The 26,389-nt window shown below is 40.5% G+C and overlaps 1 protein-coding gene across 3 annotated transcripts in view; it reads right to left on the reverse strand.

Moving 5' to 3' along the window:
* Positions 1 to 10,997, reverse strand: part of cpeb2 (cytoplasmic polyadenylation element binding protein 2) — a 25,905-nt gene extending 14,908 nt beyond the window's left edge. For 2 of the 3 annotated variants that reach the window (XM_061029553.1, XM_061029546.1), the window contains exons 1-2: positions 9,598 to 10,996; positions 6,932 to 7,201 (exon numbers count right to left, since the gene is read on the reverse strand). In XM_061029553.1, coding sequence (XP_060885536.1) covers positions 6,932 to 7,201; positions 9,598 to 10,515 — 1,188 coding nt within the window. In that variant the 5' untranslated portion in view covers positions 10,516 to 10,996. Of the gene's footprint in view, positions 1 to 6,931; positions 7,202 to 9,597 lie in introns of all 3 variants that reach the window. The other variant, XM_061029536.1, reaches the window with a different exon arrangement.
* Positions 10,998 to 26,389: the final 15,392 nt, after the last annotated feature.

Here is a 26,389-nt window from a genome sequence, read left to right on the forward strand (position 1 = left end):
TGGAGGTGTATATTTGTGAGGCGCCTATAGACCTGATTCTGGGAACGATCTCAGGACCAGCGTGTGACTGGAGCGGAAAACAAAAAGCAGGAGCTGAAGAGACGAGATGGAGGATATTAGATCACATCGGGTGATCAGTGAGATAGTTCTTACTTTCTATTCAGAAATGATTTAAAGGCTCCACGGCTCCTTACCCAACAGGATCCTGAACAGCTTGTTCTTGCATTGATCTCAAGTAGATTATAACACTGTAATGCTTTTCTTTCAAAACAATCCATTCATAAATTGAAATAAACTGTATCACAACTCACCTTTTCACAAGAAGAAAAAGAGAAACTAAATCCATTTTTTGCATATGAAAACAGCAAAATCAGAAACCTGACATAGTCCAGACTCACCCTATAAAACATGCAAAGTCTAAATGACACTCAAATATTGACAATGATTCCATACAGTCTTATTTTATTATTTTATTTATTTGTTTATTTTGACAGGGACAGTGTACAGCCAATTAGCTGTACCAGAGTTAGCTATAAGCTAATTTACATCTGTAGTCCCTGGGCAGGAGACGGAGACAACGTCTCTGTGAAGAAACAAAACATACACTAACAACATCTTCACAACAGTAAGACAGTACACAACCACTGAACAATGGCATTACACTAGTCCACAGTGAAATTCACACATTATATTAAAATAATAATAGGCTAAGAGCACTTGACTTTAAAAACAGCTATACCGCAACATATATCTCCAATACACCACAACAACAAAGCCATAATAACATACTGTATCAAGACACTACAACATTATCAAACATAGTTCATGAAGAAGTGTTTATGTGTGATGAGGATGTGATTGAGTTGATTTGAGCCATGATTTGATTTTAACTTTAAATTCAGCAAAGCTACGGCACTCTCTGATTTTAGTCTTCTATTTCTGCTTCCAGGGTATCCAAACAGGGATCCATATCGTCTGATTTGTACCAGAACCGTTTCAAAGTTGAAAAATTCTGGTATCATGACAACCCTACTCTGCCCTGATGCTGACGTGTTTTTTGCGTAGGTATCACAACACGTACAGGGAGAGTAGAGTAGAAAGAGTAGAAAACAACATGAAGGAACCTCGGCTATCAAAATGGAGTTTGAACCACGTCATCAATCTGGACTGTTACTGTACCTGCTGTGTTCATGTTTATTTTTTCTTCACACTGGGGGAGCTGGCAGGAATCAACAGATTTTGACTTTTGCATTTTTTGCCCCCCCCCCTCCGGGTAAAGTCAGGACATGCTCAGAAGTTCAGCCTTTGAGCCGACCCACACTGACTCCCAGCCTCTTTCTAGATGTGATTTTAAACATTACACAATTCACAATTCAAGCTCTTATTGAGTGGCAGGATTATTGCACCAGTTTACAAGGCGCTTAATGGTTTAATGGGAGTGACCCACATTGGCCTTTCGTTGTTGTCGTATAATCCATCAGCTGGTTTTCTAAACATACAAACTCTGTGAACTCATTTAACATGGCTGTAATAAGTAATGCAAACTGTGTGATCATTTTATGACCTTTAAAACTGTCTTTAACTGCCCCCTCGTCTTTTGTCTCATTCTCATCTTTACTAATGTTATTATTCAGTGCATTGAGCTTTTCTTGCTGTTTGACGTCTGTTTCAATGAGCTCGTTTGGTTTTATTCTCCTGTTTCTTCACTTTATTCACCTTGAGATACTCCCCATGTTTAAAAGGTGTTACAGAAATATTTCACCGATAGTCAGCAGTAAATAACTTGACGAGCATTAAGTGTCTAAGCATCGTAATGGCAGTGTCAAGTTTTCTTTTCACACCTGGAAGTGTATGGGTTCTGTGTCCAGCTCTGTCACTGGTCAGTGTAAGTGGGGTCAGTAGCTGTGGGTCAGCTGAGAAGAGGTCAAAGGTCATAGAGCAGTGGGTCTTGTTAAAATACCTTTTAGCCTACTTCAGGGATATTATTTAATGGCTCTGGGAATAGGTTAGGACTGTTCTGCGGTGGATGACATATGATGATATATGTGTTCTGCTTTATGCCAGATGTATATTCATTACTCTTTTTTTTGTGAAGTACAATAGTGTTGGTATGGATAATGAAGAGCTGTGTGAATCTATACAGCAGGCTGAGAGCAGTGAACGACAACACGATCAATAAGCTCATCAGGGCGACCGGCTCTGTCCGGTGCTCTGACTGTAACCCCCCCCCCCCCACCATGGTGTGCACACACAGCACTAAAGCACTAACCTGCTCCTACTATCACAAACTGATCAACACAGTTAAAACTCTTCTTTACAGAAGGAGCCACACTTTAAAACTCACTTTCCTCATGAAGCATGATGGACAAACAATCACAGAGCTGACAGAGCTGCAGCCTCATTTTACAATCTCACAATTTATATTCTCTCTGTTTCTCTGGATTACTGAGACTTTCTAGCTACAATTGGTGTCATAATGTTCAGCAGTGGTCCTCTACTGGTGAGCTGTAATCAATGGGTCGCGAATGTGTGCCTGTAAAAAAAATGGTGTCAAAAAGTCTATGAAGCACTTTTTAAATATGTTTGCTCTGTTCTGTTTCTTGGTTCAGTCAGATGTTGCGTACAGTCTGAGGGTCATTGAATGCATCTGATTGGTTGAAAATGATCAGAAATTTGGTTTGTGATATTTCATGGTGGAGTTGATGTCAGGTCATGAGGCTGGTGGGTTAAACTTTGTATTTGTATTCTTCAGTATTTGTTCTCTTACCTATAACATTTGGCTATTGCTGCACAACAATTTCCCTCTGCATGAATTAAATGTAATTTATGGCTTATTAGTTGGCTTTGCTTAATTCACGGCTTCTATTGGGAATGAAAAGTATCAATATCCACATAAAGCTCTTTTTTTATTCAACAGATTCATATTTCTTTTCAAATCTTGACGCAGGTTTCAAGTTGAACCTTTTCTCTCATTAGCGGTTCAATCAGAGGTTTTACCCAATCAGGAGGGACGTGTGTTAAAGCTCTGTAGTACCTTTAAATAACACAACACAACATAGCACCCTGTCTGTTTACGTAAACATATGGTTCTGTTGTGGCGTCTGAAAGGGCCCTTTTACACACAAAGCACCCAAAACATTAACATTATTACAATTGCAGGGGTGTTAACTTAGAAGTGGCTCATGTAGCCTCAAACAGAAATAAAGAGGAGGTTAGGGACATGCTGAATATAAAAACAGTGTGTTCTGTTTGGCTTCTGTTTCAGGATCAGAAAACAGAACTCCCAGAATAAGTGTGTAATAGTCTAATTTAATGTGTCAGAAATGTACCAATCAGCAGAAAGGTGTAAATAATCCCAGATGTAATGACAAGGAGGTACACTTCAAACAACAGTGTTCAATGCACAACTGTCTTTCTACTTAAAGATTTGCACACAGGGCTGTAGGACACATGGGGGTGGATCAATATCCTCTTTCAGTGTTTCAGGGTTACACGTGCATGATTGATGTTTAATTCCAAGAAAGTTTGAGTAACCACACTATACTGTTACTAAAATGAAGAATGATACTCTCCTCTCCTTTCCTCTCCTCTATCTCCTCTCCTCTCCTCTCCTCTCCTCTCCTCTGCTCTGATCTGCTCTCCAGTCCTCTCCTCTCCTCTCCTCTCCTCTATCTCCTCTGCTCTCCTCTCCTCTCCTCTCCTCTCCTCTGCTCTGATCTGCTCTCCTGTCCTCTCCTCTCCTCTCCTCTGCTCTGATCTGCTCTCCTGTCCTCTCCTGTCCTCTCCTCTCCTTTATCTCCTCTCCTCTCCTCTCCTCAGTGTGATCTCAGTGTGATGTGAAACACATGACACAGCAGCGATGTGTCACTGACTGCCAAACATTGAACAGAAAAGGAAGGAAGGAAAAGAGCAGGAATCTGAAAAATTCTGGGTCCTACGCTGTTTATGGAAATTACCAATCCACAGAGTCGGGGCCTGTTTCCTGGAATAGGAAGCTCTTCAGTTCTTGGCACTGACATCAGAAATAATTTGAGCTCATAGTAACAGTAAAAGCATGTGATGACACCATTTTATCATAACTGTATTCTGAATGAGTCATCACAGTGATGTTAAAAGTGATTAAAGGGTTCTGTTTATTCTAACAATGACTATATGTGTTTATTATAAGTAGAGACTGAATAAATGAACCATGTTTGTAGTTTTATGACCTTTTCTGAGTGTCCTGTGTTATAAACTGTGCTCTGAGGATGGAGAAACACCATCTTCAGTGAAACACAGTCAGTGGATTTCTTATCTGACAACAGTGAGAGCCTCTATCATTCTGCCTCACTAGCCTTACTGAACGTTGTTATGAGAATTAAAACCAACAACTATTACAGTATTCAGATAGAAATATGTGATAAAATGGTCACAAGGGTATAATTCTGTATATGATTGGATCCTCTAATGAGAAATGCCTTAAGGTGGACGCTGTTCTCCTTAACTTCCATGACCGTACCTTAACAATAATTCAATATTCTGACTCACAGGATGTAAACTGTATTTACTCTATAAATCAGCCGTAGGCCACCTATTTACTGTAAGATGGAATTATTCTCCACTTCCAGTTATTAGTCTTTGAAAACCCCTAATGCCAACAATCATCTAAAAGCTTGTGGCCTCCATGATGCAAAAGAGGAGATCTGACACAGATTTAGATCGAGTACTAAGGCAGCACTATTCAATCCTTCAGTCTTTTACCCCTTTTGTGTCTTTTGTGGTGTTTAACTATTGCAGGGAATTTAAAATGGACTATACAGGAGAATGGACATAGCCGCCATGGTGTCCTACACTGGTTTGTTGACTTCCATTTAGAGCCTTGAGTTTGGCCTTTTCTCAGATGTTTCTTTCATTTTGATCTTTTGGAGCCAGAAGTGAATATTTGTTACAGAATGCAAAATGATCGGCTTAGGCTCTTAGCATGGTGCATCCTTATGTGATTGTAACTGTGAAATTCAGGCGATAATTTAAACTTACAAGAGACAGGTCTCAAACAAAATGTATTTTTAGGTCTAGTGAGAGACTTGGTTATCAATTAGCCATTGTGCAAAATGTACTAAATTAACATGATGTTGTACTTCAACGGTTAAAATTGAGTCAATAAATGCTTTCAACATTTTTCACTTGGGACCCGTTTCCATGTCCGGTTTGATTCAGGACAGTTTGGTACGGTTAACCCTGATCTAACTTGCATTTCACCAGCCAACCGTACCCTTACTTGGTGGAGTGCTGCGTTGCGTGTATGCTGGATGGCCAAAGCTACGTAAAAAGTGTGACATCATAGCAGCATGATAAAGTGTAGAAAAAGACTGCGACACGCATGTCATTCCCTACTCTCTCTCTCCCTGATTTCTAACTCTATCCACTGTCCTATCGCTCATATATATATATATATATATATATATATAATATAAATAAAAATAAAAGCCTTGACATTACGCTCTCACAATCCATTGGACATTTAAACATTGGCTGGCTTAGTGTTTCTCCTTTATTACCGCTGTTGACCGTGAAGTGACGATTCTTTCAGTGTTTATCTCTACCCTTAAGGGTCCGATTGGTACGCTAGGCACCCTAACAAAGGCTTTCAAAAAAGTAGGAGGGTACGGACCGCTTATTTTTCCATTCCAAGCTTCTCACAGTGGAAATGCCAATAAATACGTACCGTCCAGAACCAAACTGACCCGGACCACTCGCTGGAAACATGGCTTTTGGTACGAACTCGAGTAAGAGGAAGGCTGATTTTCTCATACATTCAGACTTCGATACTGTAAGCTGTGGTGTTGCCCTCTGTTATCCATTAAATATAATACCATTTTAAGACACTTCACAATGACTTTCCTTCTCAGTCCCAGTCTCTCTTTAAAGCCGTTTGAATACCAGGACTCACAATGCTCCACATGCACATTTTTCACAGAGGAGAACATTCTTTACAGAAGTTTTCTCCTGAAACTATTTTTGCAGCAACATCATCGCTCCACTCTGCACTTTGAGCATCTCAACAAGACAACTGTGACTTTTGAAAGGATTTCATAAACCCAGAGTGTTTTGGTCTCTTGTAGTGAATTATGATGGGTTCGTTCAGATCATTCTGCAGCGCTGGTATGATGAGAGGAAGGTTAAAACAAAGGTTTTACTGACAGCCTATTTTAGTTCACTGAAGGTTTTGTTGCAGTCAATTAATTTCTTAAAAACCAAATAAACATCAAAGAGACCCAAAGTGTATATCAGACATTTCTACAACACACAGCGATCGCTAAGAAAAATAGTCTGTCCTAAAACATTGTTGATCCAAATTATAAATCCATTGGAAATGTTGTTGTTGACCAAATAGGGACTGTCTAGACCCGGCTGTTACTTCATGTATTATATAGTTAAATGAGTAGGCACTGGTGTATCTCTCTGACAGGTGCAAAGACACACTCATTTAGTATAAAATAGATTTACCTTTGCTTCTGTATAAAGGAGCTTTGGTTGCTGAATCTCACCTACAAGATGTTTTGCGTCCTGAAGTGAAAGCAGCCCAGCCCCCACTTTGTTACACCTTCAGTAAAAGGCTGCAGAGCAAATCAGCTCAAACTCCCCCCATCTGTTTGAAATGCTAACCACAGCTGGAGCTTTTATGTTAATGTACAGCTTAATATGCAGAATCCTTTACTCTCAGTTTCTCTGTGGATAAAACAGAAAGCCCTCACAGTTTCTCTCACACACCGACTTTCCAACCATTCCCTTTGTTCAATATCTTGTTCACATGGTTTGGTTTTTATGCCTCTGATCCTGGTTTCTTTCCCACCTTTCAAAGCTTCTGATTCACACACTGTACCTGCTTATAAAAAAACATGCACCATTATCTGCTTCACCAAACAACGCAGTAAAAACCCAAAACATTTACCTGTAGGGGCAACAAGGTGTTGCTGTTGCTGTCTGTGCGGAACATGTTCTCCTCGAGCCAAGACTTAGGCCCCAGTGATCCTGCAGAGCGTGGGAACTTGGGAGGAGCGATGACGTTGCCCGAGAAGGGCTTCTTCAGGGGGGAGACGTGACTCACCGAGCCAGGTACGCCCATGCCACTCCCTCTGCGGTGGTCCCGGCCCCAGGACATCCCCCCGGAGCCCCAGCCGTTGCCCTGGTGACCGCCCCATGGAGAGGGCTTCACCATTGGCTGCAGAGGACAAGGGAAATATGGAAGGTTAAATCATGTCTTATCTTTAATATTTAATATCTATATGATATTATTTTCATTTCATCCTGTCCTTCCTTTTCTCTCTCACAGCCCAGCTTGATCTGCTCCTGCAGTGGGGCGGTAGGATAAGAAGATTTAGGGCTTTAAGACTATAATACTAAGTATCCCTGTGTGCTGCGACACCACCAGTGTAAGTTACACACATTCTCCCCTCCACCTGGACCTTGTGTTCCACTCTTAAGGATATCATACATTGAATCGCATCAGGCTTAATCTTGCGTGCTTTTCACGTGAAAATCTTACACTGAGGACAATCGACTTTCTGTTTCTCACACGCTCAAAATCCTATGTGACCTAAATTCCCCTTTTTCTTTCAATGAAACCACAGGCAGTTATGTACGGCCCCGGAAGCGTTTCATGGCCACACAGTAGAAAACGTAAAGCGATTTATTTTTTATTTATATGTATAAATCTATACAGAGGATGGTTTATTTTTATTTATTGCATCCAAAAACGTCTCCTGGTTCACTATTTTATTCTGAATCTCCAACTTTATTCTCCACATTTTGACTTTATTCTCAAAATGATTCAATTAAAAAAAAACTTTCTTTTTATAGTTTTGTAGGCCAGACCTTTCCACTTTTCCATAAACTGTTGCTGGTGGTAAGATGGAAAAATATATTATCTAAAAAAATATGTTGCACTGTCAAATAAAGTGGCTACTGCAGATGAATTCAAGAAATGTTTGTTTTAGTCTAAAAGACTGAATTGAAAAACGCATTTTGACATGACATGATACTATTATTTAAAAAAGCAGCATGATCTAAACTAAGTGTCATTAAATAATTCTCCTTTAATGATTTTTTTTGCTTCAATAAAATATATTCTCCTCCAAAAAGACACATGTTCATGCTTTTTCATATTTATATATTTATCCTGTTTTTTTTGTGTGTGTAGATTGTGTCGTTGGATTTCTCCTCTCACACTGAACAAAAATAAACCTGCACTTTGTGATAATATTTGAATCAAAAAACATTTCAATGATATCAGTTCCTTCCATTTTTTGGGTTTGTTTATTTATATAGCACTCACAATCAAACTTCAGGGTTAAAGGTCAGTGAAACAACGACACCACTGATGCCCTTTAAGTCACACCCAAGCCACACACACACTTGCATACACACCCTGTATGCAAATCACCTGAGAAACCTGAAGCTACTGACACGTCAGCTCCAAGACTACCGCACCTTCACAACCTTTAAATGTGCTCTGCCACTGCTACAGCTGCTTAAACCCCTAAAACAAATATACAGACTACCTTAAAATATAAATGTATAGTACCCTCTGACCAGCTGTATTTAGAAAACTGTTCATACTTTCTCCCTGAAAATAGGCCTGGGCAGGGGTCTGAACGAGCACCAAAACAAGCTCCCTAATAAACATTTTTGTACGCCCTCGTTTCATTTTATTTCTATTTATTTTACATGTTTTCAGCTGCATTGTTGTTACTGTTTAAACAGGAATCCATTTTATTTATTTTTATTTTTAATTATTTATTCAATATCTAAACTGCACCTCAAACACAAAAATGTATGTAGCTATATGTCTTTCAAAAGTCAGTTAACAGATTATGTACTTGAATATAAGAAAATCAAGTGTAACATTTGAAAAAAATTGTAACTCATACTATAAAATCTTGATTGTGAGTTTGACTAATATTTTTGAAATTCATAAATTCAAATAATCTCCAGTACCCCCTGCAGTTCTCATAAGAGCCTCCAGGAGTGCTAATACTCCCGTTTAAGAAACACTGCCCTCACAGTCTGCAAAATGCATATATAAAAAAAAAAAAACAACTCACAAAACCAAGATACTGGATGTTCTCATTTCTCCCTAATAAGAAACCTCCATTTAGGACAGCAGACCCTGCGAGCCTTTTTGTTCCCACTGAATGAACCACAAGACAGGGATGGTCTGGAGGTCATGTGACCACATCCCACTGCTGCTTCAGGAGAGAACAACGGCAAAAATTCACTGATGCTTCCTTATTCACCCCCTCCTCCTTTCCCCATCCTCAAATGAAATGATCCTGTTCTTGAATGTATGAAAATGAGATTATTTATTTTTCAAAGATTGGGGAACATAATGTACAAACACAAAAAAAACGCTCTAACGGATGTGGATTATTTGCAGACGCTCCCTAACCTGAGAACACCTCACTTGTGGCCTTCACGGAAAATGAAGGATGAATGAAAACCTTTCCTCATTCAATGAGCTGTGTTTGCCTGAGGCCTTCTTTCTGACTCCTAACAGATCAATAAGAGCTGAGAGCTCCTGTCAGCTTCATGTGATGCAGACCTGCAGCAGCAGCTCACCTGATGTTGGTTGTAGTTGTTCCTTTGCTGCAGGTAGGCTCCCTGCTGGGGGTGCATCTGCGGACTGACCGGGGACCTGCGGCTCTGCGGCTGCTGAGGGACGTTGATCTGTGGCGAGAAAGGACCGCTGAAGCCCTGCACGTTAATCCCGGCGCACGGATTAGCTGACACCGGCGAGAAACTCTGGAAGAAGGCCGGGTTGATGGAGGAGGGGATACCTGGGTAGAAGCTGTTGTCAGAGTCCGCGTTGGGCATCTGGTTAATGGTGTTGGCGTGGATGGGGTTGATGGGTGCGGGAGGGGGTGAGGAGCTGGTCTGGACGGACCAGGGGGTGCCGAACCCGGGGAGGGAAGGTGAGGACGAGCCGCCTACGCCGCTGGTCTGCAGCTCCTGGGTGGGGAGGTTCGGGAAGGCGGCGCTGAGACCTCCGGACAACATGTTGCCGGTGCTGCTGCCATTGCCGTTGATATGGTGGGCGATGGGGGAGTCCATCTGGAGCCTGTTTGGATTCACGGAAGTGGGCGATGGCGACGCAGCATCAGCTTCAGCCTCCTCCGTTGGAGAGCCGCGGGGGTCGGCAGCGCGCTGCTCGGGCAGGTGACTCAAGTGTCCCAGGGGTGGGGGGGACTCCGAGGGGCTAAAGCCGGTGTGCCGACTGAACTGCTGATGTATTTTCCGGTTGTGCTGAAGGTCACAGAGAGGCTGCTGCGTCGGGATAAAACGCTCTGGGTTGAAGTCGGTGTAGGCTGCCTCCCGGTTCTGTTTATAATCCGGACTGAATGAGCTCAGCTGGCAGCTCTGCCTGTCGCTCTGGCTCGGTCGGTTTCCGGATTTGCTGACCGTGCTGCTGTTGCTGTCCTTTTCGTCGGTTGACGGGGGTAATTGCGTGGTTGTCACCCCCACAGGCTCATCCTGCATGTTTTGCTGATGCGCAGCAGCTGACAGGAACAGCGCGGACGCGGCGACGCTGCTGAAGGGCGAACCGGGGCGGAGGAAAACCGACAAGACGAGGCGTCTGATCCGTCTGCCGGTCAATCGACACCGAAATGTGCCTTTTAAATAAAGCTATTACATGGATTTAAAAATAAATACAACCACCGTTTCTTTAAAAGCAGAATGTCAGTGAAACGGCTTCAGGTAGCGGCAGAGAGGAGGGGGTCCGGCCTGTGCAGATTAGTCGGCTCGTTCTGCTCCTAAATCTCGCTTTTTCCTCGGTGATATTTTCATCTACCTAAAAGACCGAGCTATTTCGGCCTTGCTGTAGGCTAGCCTAGCCTGTTCGGTCCATTCCTGTCCGACCGTGCTACCCCCTCCTCCGGTTACCGGCTGTGCTGCTGCGGCAGAGGATTAAAGATCCCCGACACAATCTACGTCACCGCCGCATCACGCCTCGTTGCACCCGCCTCCAGCCTGGAGCCCGAGCTGCAAAGAGGACCGCATTGTTTACGTCATTTTCTTCATTATTCATAAAGTGCAGTAGGCCTACACCCTCTATCACAGAAGAGCGCCGGGAAGTAGCCTACACCAAACCGTGCGTAATGACAGAGACATAGTTCATCAACAGTCCTGCAGAGGGTCTGTTACAGTCTGTTTCTCTTTAATGAGTTCGTAATGACACATGAGGTGCATCAGCACAATTTGTCGAGCTACGATGTTGCTAAAAGTCAGTTTTTTTTCAGGTTAATATTATTTTTCATTTCATGTAAAGTAAGTTCATTTTAATTAAAACGATGTCTTTTCTGCAGACCCAAAAACTACTTTTGGTTTTTATAAATGTGTACAGATAAATCCAATGTTTTCCACTAAGAGCAGACTGAAAAGATATTAGAACTTGCCAAACCCCATTACGAGTTGAATAACGTCATTTTGGACAAAATGTTTCCATCAAACTTTAACAAAAGCAGACTTCACAGTTTGGTACAGTTTGTCTCTGCTCGCTCTGAATCAGTATTCAGTCCACAACCATTGTTCGTGCGTCTGTGCGCCAGCGTCATTTTACGCACGGACGCCAGCAGCTAAATATAGTTTTCTATGTCAGCGCGTGTCAGGGGAGATGAATCTTCATCTCCTGTTCTGAACTCAGAGCTGACAAGCCACCTCGCCATATGATCAGCCTCATAAATGCCCCCCACAAAGCAGCACTAATACATGGCTACTGGCAAAATGATAGTTTAGTGTTTATGGGAAAGAGTGTGTGAGTGTGTGTGTGTTCGGAGGAGTCACCATCTGACTGTTTGAAGACTGAAGAGTGTGAGAACACAAAGTTTGGCTGACTGTTCCCTCAAAACAACTTTTTAGACAGAGAAAGTCTCTGCTGGGATTTGGGAAGATAAAAATAAGTCAAACGTTAGTTTCACTGTGTTGTTTATCCCCCGAAAAAAAACCCAATTCATGTTGCATTGATATAATATGTAACTATTTAAGACATATATATTCACCCTAAATACTTTCTTATTAGAAGGCATATATGCAGCATATTGGCTGTTAATCAGTGGTTACAAAGAACATATTGATACTCTATTGGAGTGATCAGTGTGAGGATTAACCTGTGAAGTTATGTCTAAAAGTGCATTTATTTAATCGAAGGATTTGACTGAATAAGTCTGATTACATCTACTTGAGTACTTGTAAATGCTTTTGTGCTGACAGTCCAATGTCGATTGGGCTCACTAGGTGAATATGCAAACGAAGAGAAAGACATAGGATTGGCAGGCCCAAGGAAAAGGTTATTGGTCTTTAACTATAAAAGAAACTGAGAGAGGCTGCAGCAACCATTGTTCTTTGTTAATGTGCCAGAAATTATCAATTAAAGCTCAAGACATACTTTGGAAATTGAAGTTTTTTCCCCCCTCTGTGGCTTTCACGGCCTTGGTGCATGATTTGCCTCTTAATTCTGATTTTGTTTTGTATGACTTGATTTGAGGACACAATACCTCCAAAACCATTCTCCACTCTGTCTTTTACTGATTTTTAGTGTTATAACAACATAACTGCAGCTTTTTCCCAACAGCCACCAGTGAGATAAACAAGACATTTTAGTGGTTTTATTATTTATCTATTGATCTGCACTTTTTATTTTGTCTTTCATTCTTGTTTTTATCATGTTTTACTGATTGATGGTATATAGTCTTTAGGAGTATTGTATTGTGTTTTTACTAAGGGCTCTTCACTTTAGCATTGAGCACTGTTGTCACTTTATCATGTTTTGTTCTGTGCTGTCGTTTGTATGTAAAAGGAGACAGACTCACTCAAGGTCCAATTAAAGTCACCTCACCTCACCTTAATGACTTATAACTGGAGAGTAAAGGATCTGCACATGAACCACAATCTAAATATACCCTGCTCAGTACTGTTATATATCATACTGAGCAAAGACTAATAAGATCATTTATTTATGTTCAAAAACGTCCTGACTTTCTTTCCATAGAAGATCGTTACAGGGTTATCGAGGGAAAACTCTTGTAATGCAGAAAAGAGGCATGGGTGATAAATATCACCAAAGTATTTCATATAAAATATAATGCTGTATTTATCTGTGTTTGACTTGCATGTGCAGATATATGACATATAAAACACTGTGACACATTTACACAAGGTGGAACCTTAACCATAAAAAAAGATCATATGAAATACTAGAACAGATTCAATAGAGATACATTAGAAGACAAACTTAATTTTCATAAGTAACTAGCTAAATGTAAATCTGTGTTTCTTTAGAAAAACTGTTAGGTTAGACTCTACTGCGTTGGTCCAAAGCATTGAGTGTGAATAAACTTGTTGTACATAGACAGGACTGCTCACTTCACTAGATTGAAGCTAAATAATTCTCCACAGACTCCATTAAAGTAATGGGTTGAATATGTTTTTTCCCCCTCATGGATATATCCCTGCATCTTGTTGGGATAAAACAGAAAATATGTCAAAGATTATGAAAGTAATCGTGCATAAAAGGATCATATCGTCTTAAGTGTGTGACTTTGGTTCAATTACTTATTTGTTATAAATAGACACAGATCACTTCTAAGGACGGGAGGTGAATAAATCACCACATGCAGTATGTGTGAGTGAATGTGCTTTCTAATGAGGATACCAGAGTATAGCTCTGCAATGTGCATGATCAACCTACCATCTGCTCTGTGTTAATGATGTGGGCTTATCGCAGCGCTAACTGCTCACAGCTTTCCGCCCTTCATTGTCACCTAAACAATGCTCTAATTTTAAATCATCTCACCCTATATAAACAAGCTAAAGCATCTATATAACCCCACCTTAAACTCAGACTATTTTTAAACTGAATGTCATAAAGTTTGTTGTTGTGACCTCTGGGAGTCTGCCAAGTGTGTTCAAAGGAAGGTTTTGGATCACACACACAATCATCTAACATTCATAATATTTCCTGCAAAAAGTTTCTCAAGGTTTTAACGTGACATAAACCTAGATGATGTTAATTTGTCTTCAATCTCTGACATTTTGATTTGTTTATCACTTGAGCTGTCGTGGAAAGTAAGAAGACACCCACTCCCCTCAGAAATTCCCCATCTCAAGGTCCCAGATGGGGCCGTCCCACCACCAGTGAGGGGGGCAGGTGTGGTGGCCAGGGGACAGTGCTGCAGAGCACCAGTGATTAGCCCGGGCCTGGTGAGTGCTGGAGGGAGTTAAATGGGGCAGGCTGCCAGCTGCTGGTGTCTGATGATGATGATGAGGGGGCTGGGGGAGGGGGTCAGTGGGTGGAAGCGGGGGTGGTGTTAAGAGGAGATGGGAGGGGGTCTATTCTGTGACTCCCAGCTGCCCTGTCACATACAGAAGGTGACACATCAATCCAAAAGTCCAATCTGAGGAAAGTTCTGCACATTACCCTTAAAATGCAAACAGGAGCATATCACACATAAATATCCACTTGTGTTAGTGATGAGGGTGGCGGCTCTTTTCCACAAAAGCTGGGAGTCGTCACCTGTTCCACTGCCCCCCTGTTTTTTGTTTTTTAACAAACGACAGAAGGAAGGGTTAATCTTTTCTCCACAATTCTTGGCCATAGGTACCCCCCACTGCTCAGAGGTATAACATTGTTTTATACCAAACATCATGTCAAATAGTGTTCTTCTGAGAATCATACAGTGTAGTATATTTACAATAAATAAGTTAAATCCATGCACACAGGTACAAATAAAATCATCAAAAAGGGCGAAAGGGCAAAGGTCAGCCATATAAGGGGTAAAGACTGAAGCAAGGAAATTCACCATATTAAGATGTAAGGGCAAGAATTTACAATATAATAGATCAAAACCAATAAAACAGTAATAAAACAATTCAAATATTTACAGAAAAAACAACTTAAATCAACCAGGTCAGTAATTAAGACTTGGAATTGTCTCAGTGGTATTCATGTGGACAGGTTAACATTTTTGGAGCACAATCAAAGTGTTAGGGGAATATTAAGAGAAAGTGGATCGTCCTAACTAATATCCACCACAGGTCAAAAACATTGCAAAATTTATCTTATTTAAAAAAGGAACCATTATTTAGCTTCAAATGAAGAGCTGTTTGGGAGCCTCATTAGTGAGCTGAGCAAAATAATCCGGACCAAGGAGCTGAATTCCCATCACTAACATGTGTATGAACATTATGTGATCATCATGCACATGGACGTATATCCCACTAACTGACTGCTTCCTTTAACCAGGTTATCGGTTTCGTTGCTACTGTTGGTTATTAGGAAGCACCTGGCCCACTAACAAATATCAAATTTCCCTGTGCTCGTAAAGCTCGCTCTATTTAGGTCTCCGTCAGAGCTGATGGCTGTCACACTGCAGCTGCAGTCGTCATAGCAACAGGTAATCTGCATTTCCCCTTTGTGTGCCTGATTACTCTGACTGGAGTCTCACTCTGTGTGTTTGAAGGGCCGGGCCGGGAGCATTGATCAGCTCATCCCGTTTGACAGACCTATCCATCAGCGCTGATGACTCTATTCTGGGATGTATTGGGGTGGGTTCATCTCTTATAATCCAATCAGAGCATACAGGAAGTAAGCCTCCTATGTGCCACTCAGCGCTGGTTTCTTGTTTCAGAGATGACGTCAGAGGGAGGTGCTGCTGAAATTATCTTTCAAATAGTGTTAATAAAATCCCATTCATACCATAATGTCATGCCAACTTACAACTAAAAAACTTCATAAAAATAAAAGACAAACACTTTTTCCAGTTTAACTTATAGAGCTGTTACTTTTTGTTGACTGATTTGGTGAAATTTGAGATTTGTTAAAGGGAAATTTGGTTTGTGATGCTCACAACATTAAATTAAAAACATGACATTTTGAGAATAAGTTCCCCCATCACTTCAGATGATCAAAAGACTTTCCTGCATATATAAGCACTTCTCTCTATAAAAGTATTTTTATGATATTTAAACTCTATTTGCATAGTTCAAAGTGCTTTACAATAGTGTAAAAAAAAGTGTATTATCAAATCAAAAGAAAGTTCAATAAAAGCAAGCACAAAGAAAATCAGACAAGACAACAATGTCAGGTAGAACAATGACACATTTCAAATCTAATCATGAAACAAAGGAAGAGGTACTTTCTGAAGCCAGTGTTGGATGAACACAACTTTTGATTGTTGTCTTTAAAAAGGACACAGAATTTAAATGTCTAACAGCGTACTCTAACAGAGTTAAACACACAAAGAAAAGAAAAAAGGCTGAGCTCCACATTTGTGTTTTGTTATTGATTTTACATAAAAATATATCTAAAGAGGCCCCATGAGTTTGTAAAGGATTATAAACCAATAAAGAATGAGTAATGTAGGTCTTTCCCGATTCTTTAAGAGCCTTAAAAACTCCTAAATCAGTCTTCAGGGACAGTGGGAGTGAGTCCAGGTTCGCCTAAACGGATGTGATATGTTCTCTCTTCCTGTTAAAAGTTGGATGTGGAGTTCTGATGTAAAATGATTAATTCTACTTATTCTATTATATGTATTTTATTCACATACATTTTTATATGTTTTGAGAAAGACTGTACGTTTGTGTGTGTTTTTAAAATCAGACAATTTAGCATATCGTTTATTTGTTACTATGAATATTTATTCATGAAATGAACTCGTGCTGCACTCAGGGGCGTTTACTATTTTTTTTCTACCGATAAAGAGGCTTTGTCAGAGCTAACGATCCAATCAGATTCATCCACATGTTGTGTCCCCGTCCGCTTCCTTCTTGACCCATTATAGCACTGTTATAATGCAGGCTGGCTTCAGGGCACACTAAAGAGTGAAGCCTTTGAGTTTTTTTTTTTAAATCTCTCAGTCTGTTCAAGATCATAAAACCAAATCCTTCTTTTTTTCTAGATTCCACTCTTCATGTTTTTGTATGTTTGAGCTGATCATTTACTTTTGCAGTGTTTTCATTAACCAAGGCTCCTGGTCACCAGGCTGGCTCTACCTGAGCGTCTGATTTAACTGATTTGAGGGGGCTGTGTTAATGCCAGCTGATGGGTGTTTTTCTGTTTAGATCTGCAGCTCGGCCTGCAGGACGGAGGTGTCTTTGTTGCAGTAAATTGTCCCTTTGTTGTGTCTCTCTGGGCCCTGAATAGCTCTTTGTCTTTCTGACTGACAAAGCTTCTGCAAACAGCCATCTCATCCACACACACACACAGACAGACACACACAGTCAGAGGTGTCAGTAACGTTGTTAAAGCCCCATCAGAACACAAACTTACAAACACATCAACATACCGAATGACAGAAGACGACTGGATCTTATCTCTAATCTAAACGGCGACTCGTCCACAGCGGCCACACCTACCACTCCTGATTTAATGCTTCAGAGTCCCTCAAAAGGGCCCTCCCAACCCAAATTAAAACTGCACCCCAGCTCAACCCATCAGGGGGGATTTTAGGTTTTACAACTCAGGGGCGCTCATCTCCTAGAGAGATAATGACATGTTCTCACTAAAACACAAATTTCACTGAACAGCATTCATCTAAACTTTAGATTTTTAGAATAATACTATAAGTAACATGTGTTTTACACACAGGAAAGTCAAATATGGAATATCCTGTTGTTACATACATCGTTCTCATTTAGTTGCTCGCATCATTAGGATGTCCCACGGATCGATGGTACCAGTGGTGAAAGTCAATAAGTATGCTAACATTATTACAGTACCCACGCACCATTTTTTGTACTAAATTATTTATTCCACATTTTAGTACTTAAAAACTGATAGACAAAGTGATAATTATTATACCTCTGATATTTCAGGGGTGCTGAGGTGAAATTTAAAAGTGCTTCAACCACCCTCATAGTAGATGATCCATTCCTTCTTTCTTTCTTTCCTTCTTTCTTTCTTTCCTTCTTTCTTTCTTTCCTTCTTTCTTTCTTTCTTTCTTTCTTTCTTTCTTTCTTTCTTTCTTTCCTTCTTTCTTTCCTTCTTTCTTTCTTTCCTTCTTTCCTTCTTTCTTTCTTTCTTTCCTTCTTTCTTTCTTTCCTTCTTTCTTTCTTTCTTTCTTTCCTTCCTTCTTTCTTTCCTTCTTTCTTTCTTTCCTTCTTTATATTGCCTCTGTATATTTTGTATCAACTCGTTTGGTTTTATCATATGCAATGGGTGCTGAAAAAGAGATATAGATGTGAAAGTGATGTCACAGTGTAACATGATATATTCCAAAATCTTTGTGTTTTTCCAGACAGAAAGAAATGTCGTCAAAGGAGAGATGTAAGCATCAGACTAACAGCGTTTGAAAAGGCATCCTCTCGTCTATGATTAGAATTATTTTGTGAGATTGCATGAGCAGTTGGTTTTCTAACAGAGTGGCACAATTTGCATTTTATGGCTCGCTGCAGAAGGTTGATTAGGAGGTTTGAGTCTCAGGCTGGAGGACTGAGCGCAGACAGACACATCTGTCATGCTTCACACATATTATATGTTTTATATGTTAGTGTGGAGGGGAGGATGTTCCTCTTCAAACTAGGCTGCACAGTAAATTTAACTCAAAAGATCAACCCAACACTTGATTTATGTTCGCTTTCATCTTCCTTAATCAACATTTTCTTTCTGAATCCTCTCCCCACTCAAGCTCTTCTTCTCTCTAATCCCATTCCCAGTATTCCCACGAGTGCTCTCCACTGATTCTGTCCACATCACATCTGTCTGCTCTTCTGTTTTCTGCTCATGTGTAAGTGCATGTGTGTGTGTGTGTGTGTGTGTGTGTGTGTGTGTGTGTGTGTGTGTGTGTGTGTTGGAGAAAAAGAGATGGCATTATCTTAATGTCAGGGTAAATTTCATTTGGTTGTTGCATAGAAGCCAGAGCTTTGTTTTAACAGCAAACATTCACGAGTAGATAACAGCCTGCAGCCTTCTGCTTCCATAGGCCCTTTATTTACACACAAATACACACACACACACACACACACACACACACACACACACACACACACACACACACACACACACACACACACACACACACACACACACACAATGTTTTCTGATTCAATACATGGCAGCACCTGTCTGCAGTGTATTGCATTATTGCAGGTAATGTGATTAGTTGTGTGTCTCTTTCTGTTGTGTGTGTGTGTGTGTGTGCATCTGCATGTGTTGTCAGAGGGCATCTTAAGTGTCCCCTGTCCACTGCACAAAGCTGCAGCTGGGGGTCAGAGGTCAATGATGACAGGTGTCCCTGGGCTCCAGATGCCCGGTGAGGAGTCCGAGGGAGGAGATAGAGCATAGATTAATTCTCTATCTGTGTCTGTCCTTTGTTTAAAATGATATAGAAGTCAAAAGAGTGAAAAAATAAGAGATCTGTATAAGAATATAAAATATCTACTGTATATCTAAATATATTTATCCTTTTTTTTTATTATGTCAGAAAAAGCCACGGGCAGAAGACCCGCCCAAACTCAGTTGATTGACAGCTCGGCCTTTCAAGGACAGGAATTAAAAAAGCCATTTCTAAAAGAATGAGGAAAATAAAGGGATACATAAACCAATGAGACGACATAAAATAGAATATGATATTTAAAAAATACATTAAAAATATGCAAAAAAAACCACAACTGTTTTTGTGTAATTCTGTGGTTTTTCTTTTACCTTAAAAGATCTTAAAATGTGAACCCTTCATCTCCGTTAAAACAAAAGTTCTGTCAAACACCCAAAATGAGCTCAAAGATGATATTTGATACTATGAACTGTGATTAAACTTTTCATTAAACTGTTTAAGAAAAGCAGATTTCATAGTTGCTGAGTGATTAGTTAATTTGTTATTTGTTAATAAGTAAGTTAACCATTTTTTCCCTGACTTCCTTCCAGTTCATATGACTGAGGAAGAGGAAAAGGATTTCGAGCTACTTCTTCTTCTTGGCCCTGTTTCCACCAAGCGGTCCGGTTCAGTACGGTATCCATTTATTGGCGTTTCCACCGTCAAAAGTTTAGAATGGTACCAAAATAAGGGATCTTTACCGTCCTACTTTTTTGGTACCGGTCCTTCTGTTGGGGTGCCAAGGGTACCGATCGACCCTAAAGGGTCCCTTTGTAACTTAATTTAATAGCTGGCTACACTGTGTTGGGCTGCTATGATGTCACACCATTGTGAGAAATTCTGTTTATTTGATGGATTGTGTGATACAGACACAAGCACAAAATACACACATAAACATAAAGGCTCTCAAACACCCATCCGCCCACGTATCCCTCCCGCAAAGCCACAGCACCCACACAAAATACAATCAAGAAAACAAAACAAAAAGATATGATATTAAAGGGGCAAGAGGACATTACCATTAGAAGCAGCAACATGGTTTTGTGAGAAGTAGTGAATTTATTGTTCTGATGTTTATAGGTAGATTGTTCCAGTCAGAGGGAGCTTTGTAATTGAATGCTCGTCTGCTGATTTCTTTATTGGTTTTGGGAACATATTACATAGCTGACGTGGCTATCTCCATCTGGCTTACACGCCACTTCCTAAATAAGGGTACGGGTGGCTGTGGAAACACAAGCAAGATCAAGGTTTACTTTACCAAACTGTACTGAACCAAACTGTACTTAACCAAACCGGACCGCTTGGTGGAAACGGTACATAATAGATGTGTTTGTGTGAGGAGAGTTACATATGTATGGAATCTTTTTATTTTATTTTATACAAAACATCAGGTAGCACTGGAGCATGGTTTTGATTCTCTATACTTATTCAAACACGTTATGCTTTTTAGTACACTTTAGAACATTTATTTACATTTTAGGTTAATGATGTCCTCCCCTGTTCCCCTTGTTTCTGTTCTTTTTCTTTCTAATATGGACAAAACTGCAGCAAACACAAAACACAAACACAAAGAATTCAATGATTTAACTTTTATTTAGATACTGCATGCATACAATAGTGATCCCAGGTCTGTCCTCTGTGGAGCCCTTTACGCTCCTCTTATCTTCTTCCTGCAGTGGTGATAGGAAAGGTTTACTTTACACATTACTGCCCCTCAGTGGTGAGAGCAGTAGCTGCATGACATCCTGCATTTTCTCTCTCCTATATGTTCTTTAACAAAACCAGTTCACCATCATTTGAACTCAATCTTATCCAACTGCTTCAAGTGTTAAAGAATGACGTCTACAGTAAATAAAAAAATACATGGCTGAATTAGGGGGCAACTATTTTGGAGCAGCAAAACATCGATTATGTTTACTAAGAATCACTGGCTCTATACCAGAAGTGGACTGAACTTTACCAAAGCATTACCCTGGTTACATTAACTTTAATAGTTTAGGTCAACTCTTTAGGTCAGTTTGAAGCAACATTTGACTTCCAGGTAGCCACGCCCTAAATCAAACCCTTCTGTATGTTGGGGGGCCGCCCCCCTAATATAATGGTAGGGGAAACACTGATCTTAGTTTTTGTTCCTCTGTAAAGAAGCCTTAGAAGTTATTGAAAAGTACCAAATTTATTTTAATTTACTTTTAGGTAAATTTCTGAATAGTCTGTATTTCAGAGAGCGACCTGCACAACCAATTTCGGAGAGGTGTGCCAAAGTCCCCCCCCCCCCCCCCCCCCCCCCTCAGAGAAGGTTGGAGAAGGTGAAAGGAGACAGGCAGCTGGTCCAGATGGTTGAGATGAGCAGGTTTATGGAGAGGTTTGTTTAAAAAAATAAAAAACCTAAAGCTTAATTCTGTAAAAGCCTAATTAATCATTAGTCAGGAGAGTTTGTCTAAGCCCCAGATCGGAAAGGAGCCCCAGGTTGGATTTGGACCCGGGCCGTCTTGAAGGACGGTGTCTTATAGCAACCGTACATGGCGCGCACACTAACCACTAGTCTCCCGGCGCCCCTTAGATGGAATCTTTTAGTCACTTACTCATAAAGTCACATACTTTAACTGAATGATGCTGACACTACAGATACATATCAGCCCATCAAATAAAATACACTTTATTCTGACGAGTCAAAATCAATACATAGGGGTAAATAAAATGTGAATAAGTTAACCTGCATGTGGGATAACTTGAATGTTTAGTAATCCTGAATTGATTTGGTCTACAGCATCATTTGCAGAGCTGCTGCTTGTCAACAGGCAAGACAGGCAACTGCTTGGGGCCCCCAAGGGCATATAAACTTAGAACCACAGCAGTGGCTCAAAATGTGCAACGCTCGCATGAAAGTAGGAAACCTCCCTAAAGGGGCCCCATCTCACAGTACTCACTCATTCATAGTAAATCACTGAATGATGCCTGTCTAGCCCTCAATATGGACGAGAGACACTTTAATGCATAACTTCCGCTAAAAAAAATAAGTGTTTTCAACATAATGGGGATGAACACTGCTTGGAGGGACCCCCTGTGAATTTTCTTTCTCCCTTGGGCCCCAACAGACTCCAAAATTGCCACTGATCATTTGTATTAATATTTACAATGTATGATATTGTTTGAAGCACTTTGTGACAGAGCTAAGGTAATTTATCTAACAAATATGGCTTGGATCATGTCTAAACAGAAATTTAGGACATTTTAAAAAGTCATGTAACCGAGTAATTTGATTTCACTATTTGAGCTTGATTGACTCTTTTATTGTGCGTGTGATTTCTGACAAAGACATTTCAATCAAAAGGAAGTTCCTGGGTCAATTAGAATTGTACTGAAGACTCTTTTTCCGATCACAAGCTGCATGGCTGCAGTGTACATGTGTAGCCAGCAGGGAGCAGTGTTTCTTTTCCTAAAGCTGACATGTCCCTGATATTGCCTGAACAGACTCTTGGGAGCAAGCGACTGAATACCATTTTGTCTCCTGTGTCCACAATAAAGTCAATGAACCATCTTTTATAATGCATTTAATTTATATGTTTTTCAGTCCAGTAAACTGGGTTTCCATGTCTACAAGGTTCTCTCCAGGGCTCTGATCGTGTGTGTGTGTTTCCATGTGTGTGTGTGTGTGTGTTTGTGCCGGGTAATTCATTCTTCTCCAACATTTCATATCAGAGCTATAAAGTTGGCTTGCAGCAGCAGGCTGTGATATTGTTGCTGGAATGTTCTCTGAGAGGATTTTATGCTCTTTTCCTGTAAAGTCTCTTTTGGGAGCTGAACTGAAAATCGTCCTCCACACACACACACACACACACACACACACACAAGACGTTCCAGTGTTTTTTTTTGCAGAAATTCCCCCCTGACATCTACAGAACAAATCTAATAAAGTCTGAGCACCTCGTTGGGCTTTCTCCGCTCTCTGCGATGATTGCATCATTTTCCCTCTTGTAACTTTGTGAGACTCTCTGCTTATTGCATTAAGAGACATTTTTGCATAATCATCATTTGCTCGACATTATGAAGTGTTGAACGCTAAGGAGTTGATGTCTCAGCTATGTAATATTACATAGCAGATATGAAATACAGCTGTTATGCTAAGAATGTATCCACTTTTGGAGATGTATGATTTACATGTGATGTATGTTTCCAGTCGTTCTGTTTTCTCTGGACAATAAAATAGAACAGTAAATCCTGCCTTTGAAACTCTGCAGAAAAATGAGAAACACAGACGACGCATCACAATGTCATACAAATGATCTGCTCTCTGTTTACCAAATTACCCCAGAAAGGCTGGGACCGGAAGAATTCCATTCAGTACTTTTATGTAGTCCTGTTTGCTCAACACTCCTGAAAATGTCCTTCTGGAATAATCTGCTTGAACAAAAACTGCCTTATTTGTCAACCTGACTTTATCCGAGATGTTTCATGACAACCTGCTCCACTGTGGGGGGAGAGAGGAAGATACCCTTGTTAATATGTTTTTGATCAGCAAACTTATCAACACTTAAGGCATAGCGGCCTTTCATTCAGACCATTTATTTGTCAAAACGTGCAGCAACACCAAGCTAGTAAGAAGGACAAGGCCTTAAATTTGAATGGGCTTTTATTTGAAGTTATACGGCTGGAAAGCACAAACAGGACCCATAGACATTAGTGGAGAGATGTCAGAGTGAGGGCGCTGCACAGGGACTGGCAGCCCCAGTTTGAGGGCACCTCAGCAACACTCAGGAAGTAAACTATCACCTCACAAAGCAACCAGTCCCAATGTCATACTCAGTTTGTATTTACATTAATTGAAAAGCATCTGGTTCCCAACCCAAGTCCCTGCAAACTGAGCTACTATACTGCCCTAAATGTTTATTTAAATCTTAAATTTATGTTATAAATGAAGCTGCTGTGATGCAACACAGACTTCAGTATGTCTGACACTAAAGACGTATTCATCTGTCCATCTGTCCATCGAACATTTCAAAGCATGCACAAGTCAAACATCTTTTTTTACCCAGCTGTTCTGCATCTGTCCAGGTGTAGACATACATCAGTCCATGTGGATATCTATGTGTTGGGGCCTTTTGTCACACTATTGTTTATAGTTTGAACTGTTCATCTCATATACAAACTATAGAGTTACATCATAAAAGCAACAAACCTCCTTATCTTTGTACCAAACTGTGTAATCATTAACTATATTAACAACAGCAGATGGTAGAACTGATTGCTGATTTATGATTTGTTTAAAGTTGTTTTCTTTTAGTCTTGATTGATTGAGCAACACTCCACCACGATTACAGTAAGAGTAGTTTATAACTAAGACATTAAATCATTGAGTAACGACTCAGAAATTACAACAGAGGAGCAGCGGGTGAGACACGTTTTCTCTTACTATGGGTTTATACTGAAGTTTACAATTCACATCTTTGCACCAATGGTGGATCATGCCACTTATAATTAAACTATAGAACAATTTTTAAGAATGTCAATTCATAAAGTGGCAACAAATGCAACCATAAATAGCATAAAATGTGTTTTAATCACTGAAAGCAGTGAAGATGATCACTTTAACGTTCTGTTTGTATAAATAAACCTGACTGTCAGTGTGTTACAGATGATGATGTAATGTTTATCATCGTCTCTCTCTCGCAGACAGAAAGCAGAGCAGATCCTCCTCCACTCCTCCCGGCTGTGTTTACATCAGCATACCAGCCCGGAGCTGCTCCATCTAGAGTTTCACTAAAAAGGGCCAGAGACAGACTCCTGTTTGAATCTTGCTGTGTGTGTGTGTGTGTGTGTGTGTGTGTGTGTGTGTGTGTGTGTGTGTGTACGTGTATGTGTGTGTGTGTGTGAGTGATTGTGAATCTAAACTTTTCTCTCTTTTTGTTTATGTCTCCCTGTCCCCGGAGTATTTCAGGCTCCGCTGACATGCCGCTCCCTCTCATGGATAATAGGATGAGGATGGACGCTGACACTGCTGCTCTCTTATTGGATAATTAGAGGAAGTTAGACGCTGACACGACATGCGCTCTTTACTCTGGTCCTCTTTCATCTGCTTTCAATTGTGGCTTTTAGTCTCTTTTTCTTCTCCACCATGAGCCAAAGGGATAAGTGAATGAAAGGACTGTGCACTTATTTGAGAAAAGCATGCATTTCACCCAAAATGTCCAGTATGTTTATGTGTACTTATCTGCCACACAAACAGTATAAAGCTTTAAAATGCTCTCGTTTTACAAACCCCCTCAGGCCTCCTTATCTCCGCTCACAGGTTGATGTTGTCCGAGCTGACAGAGGGATCTGCTGAGGGCCAGGTGGGTACACAATGGAGTCAAACTGACACAGGATTTCCCCTCACACCGCCTGCTTTCCCTTCACCATCCTTCCCTCCCTCATTCTTTCCCTTGAACCGTAACCTCCTGTCTCTCCTCCCTCTGTATCTCAGTGGGATGATGCCTTCAGTGTCACTGTGGTGTAACAACTGTACATTTTGACCAGCAGATCTATTCAAACAGCAGGGCATGAGCAGTGTGAGTGAAGCTACATAAATGCTACCTATAGCTCAAAGGGCTACCAATCACTAAAGTAAGGTTAAGTTACTTCATCTGTACCTGTAGGTAGATTTGGTTTAGTGAGTCGGCCTTCTTCTACACACACACACACTCAGGAGCATAAGACAAATCAAGACGTGATGACAGTGCTCAATACTAAAAGGGTAACCCATAGTTAAACAAGATCAAAATAAAACATCAGTAAACACTAGGTAAATAAACGCAAGACATAAATCAGTCAAATCAAGTTTAAATACAAATAAGATTAAAATGTGCAGGTATTCATTAAAGGCTTTATATGCGATTTTTTGATCCAGCACCAGCATGAAACCAAAACAACTTGCGCTGCATTGCTGTGTTAGCATGCTAATGCTAGCAATCTTTATTATGCTCGTATCTTCACACTGCATGTAAATTTACCTGAAATTAGCGTGACCTAGAAACACAGTTAAGCAGTGAGTACAGTATGTCATTCTTCTT

This window comes from Labrus mixtus, chromosome 3 (assembly GCF_963584025.1).
Source record: "Labrus mixtus chromosome 3, fLabMix1.1, whole genome shotgun sequence".
Taxonomy (NCBI): domain Eukaryota; kingdom Metazoa; phylum Chordata; class Actinopteri; order Labriformes; family Labridae; genus Labrus; species Labrus mixtus.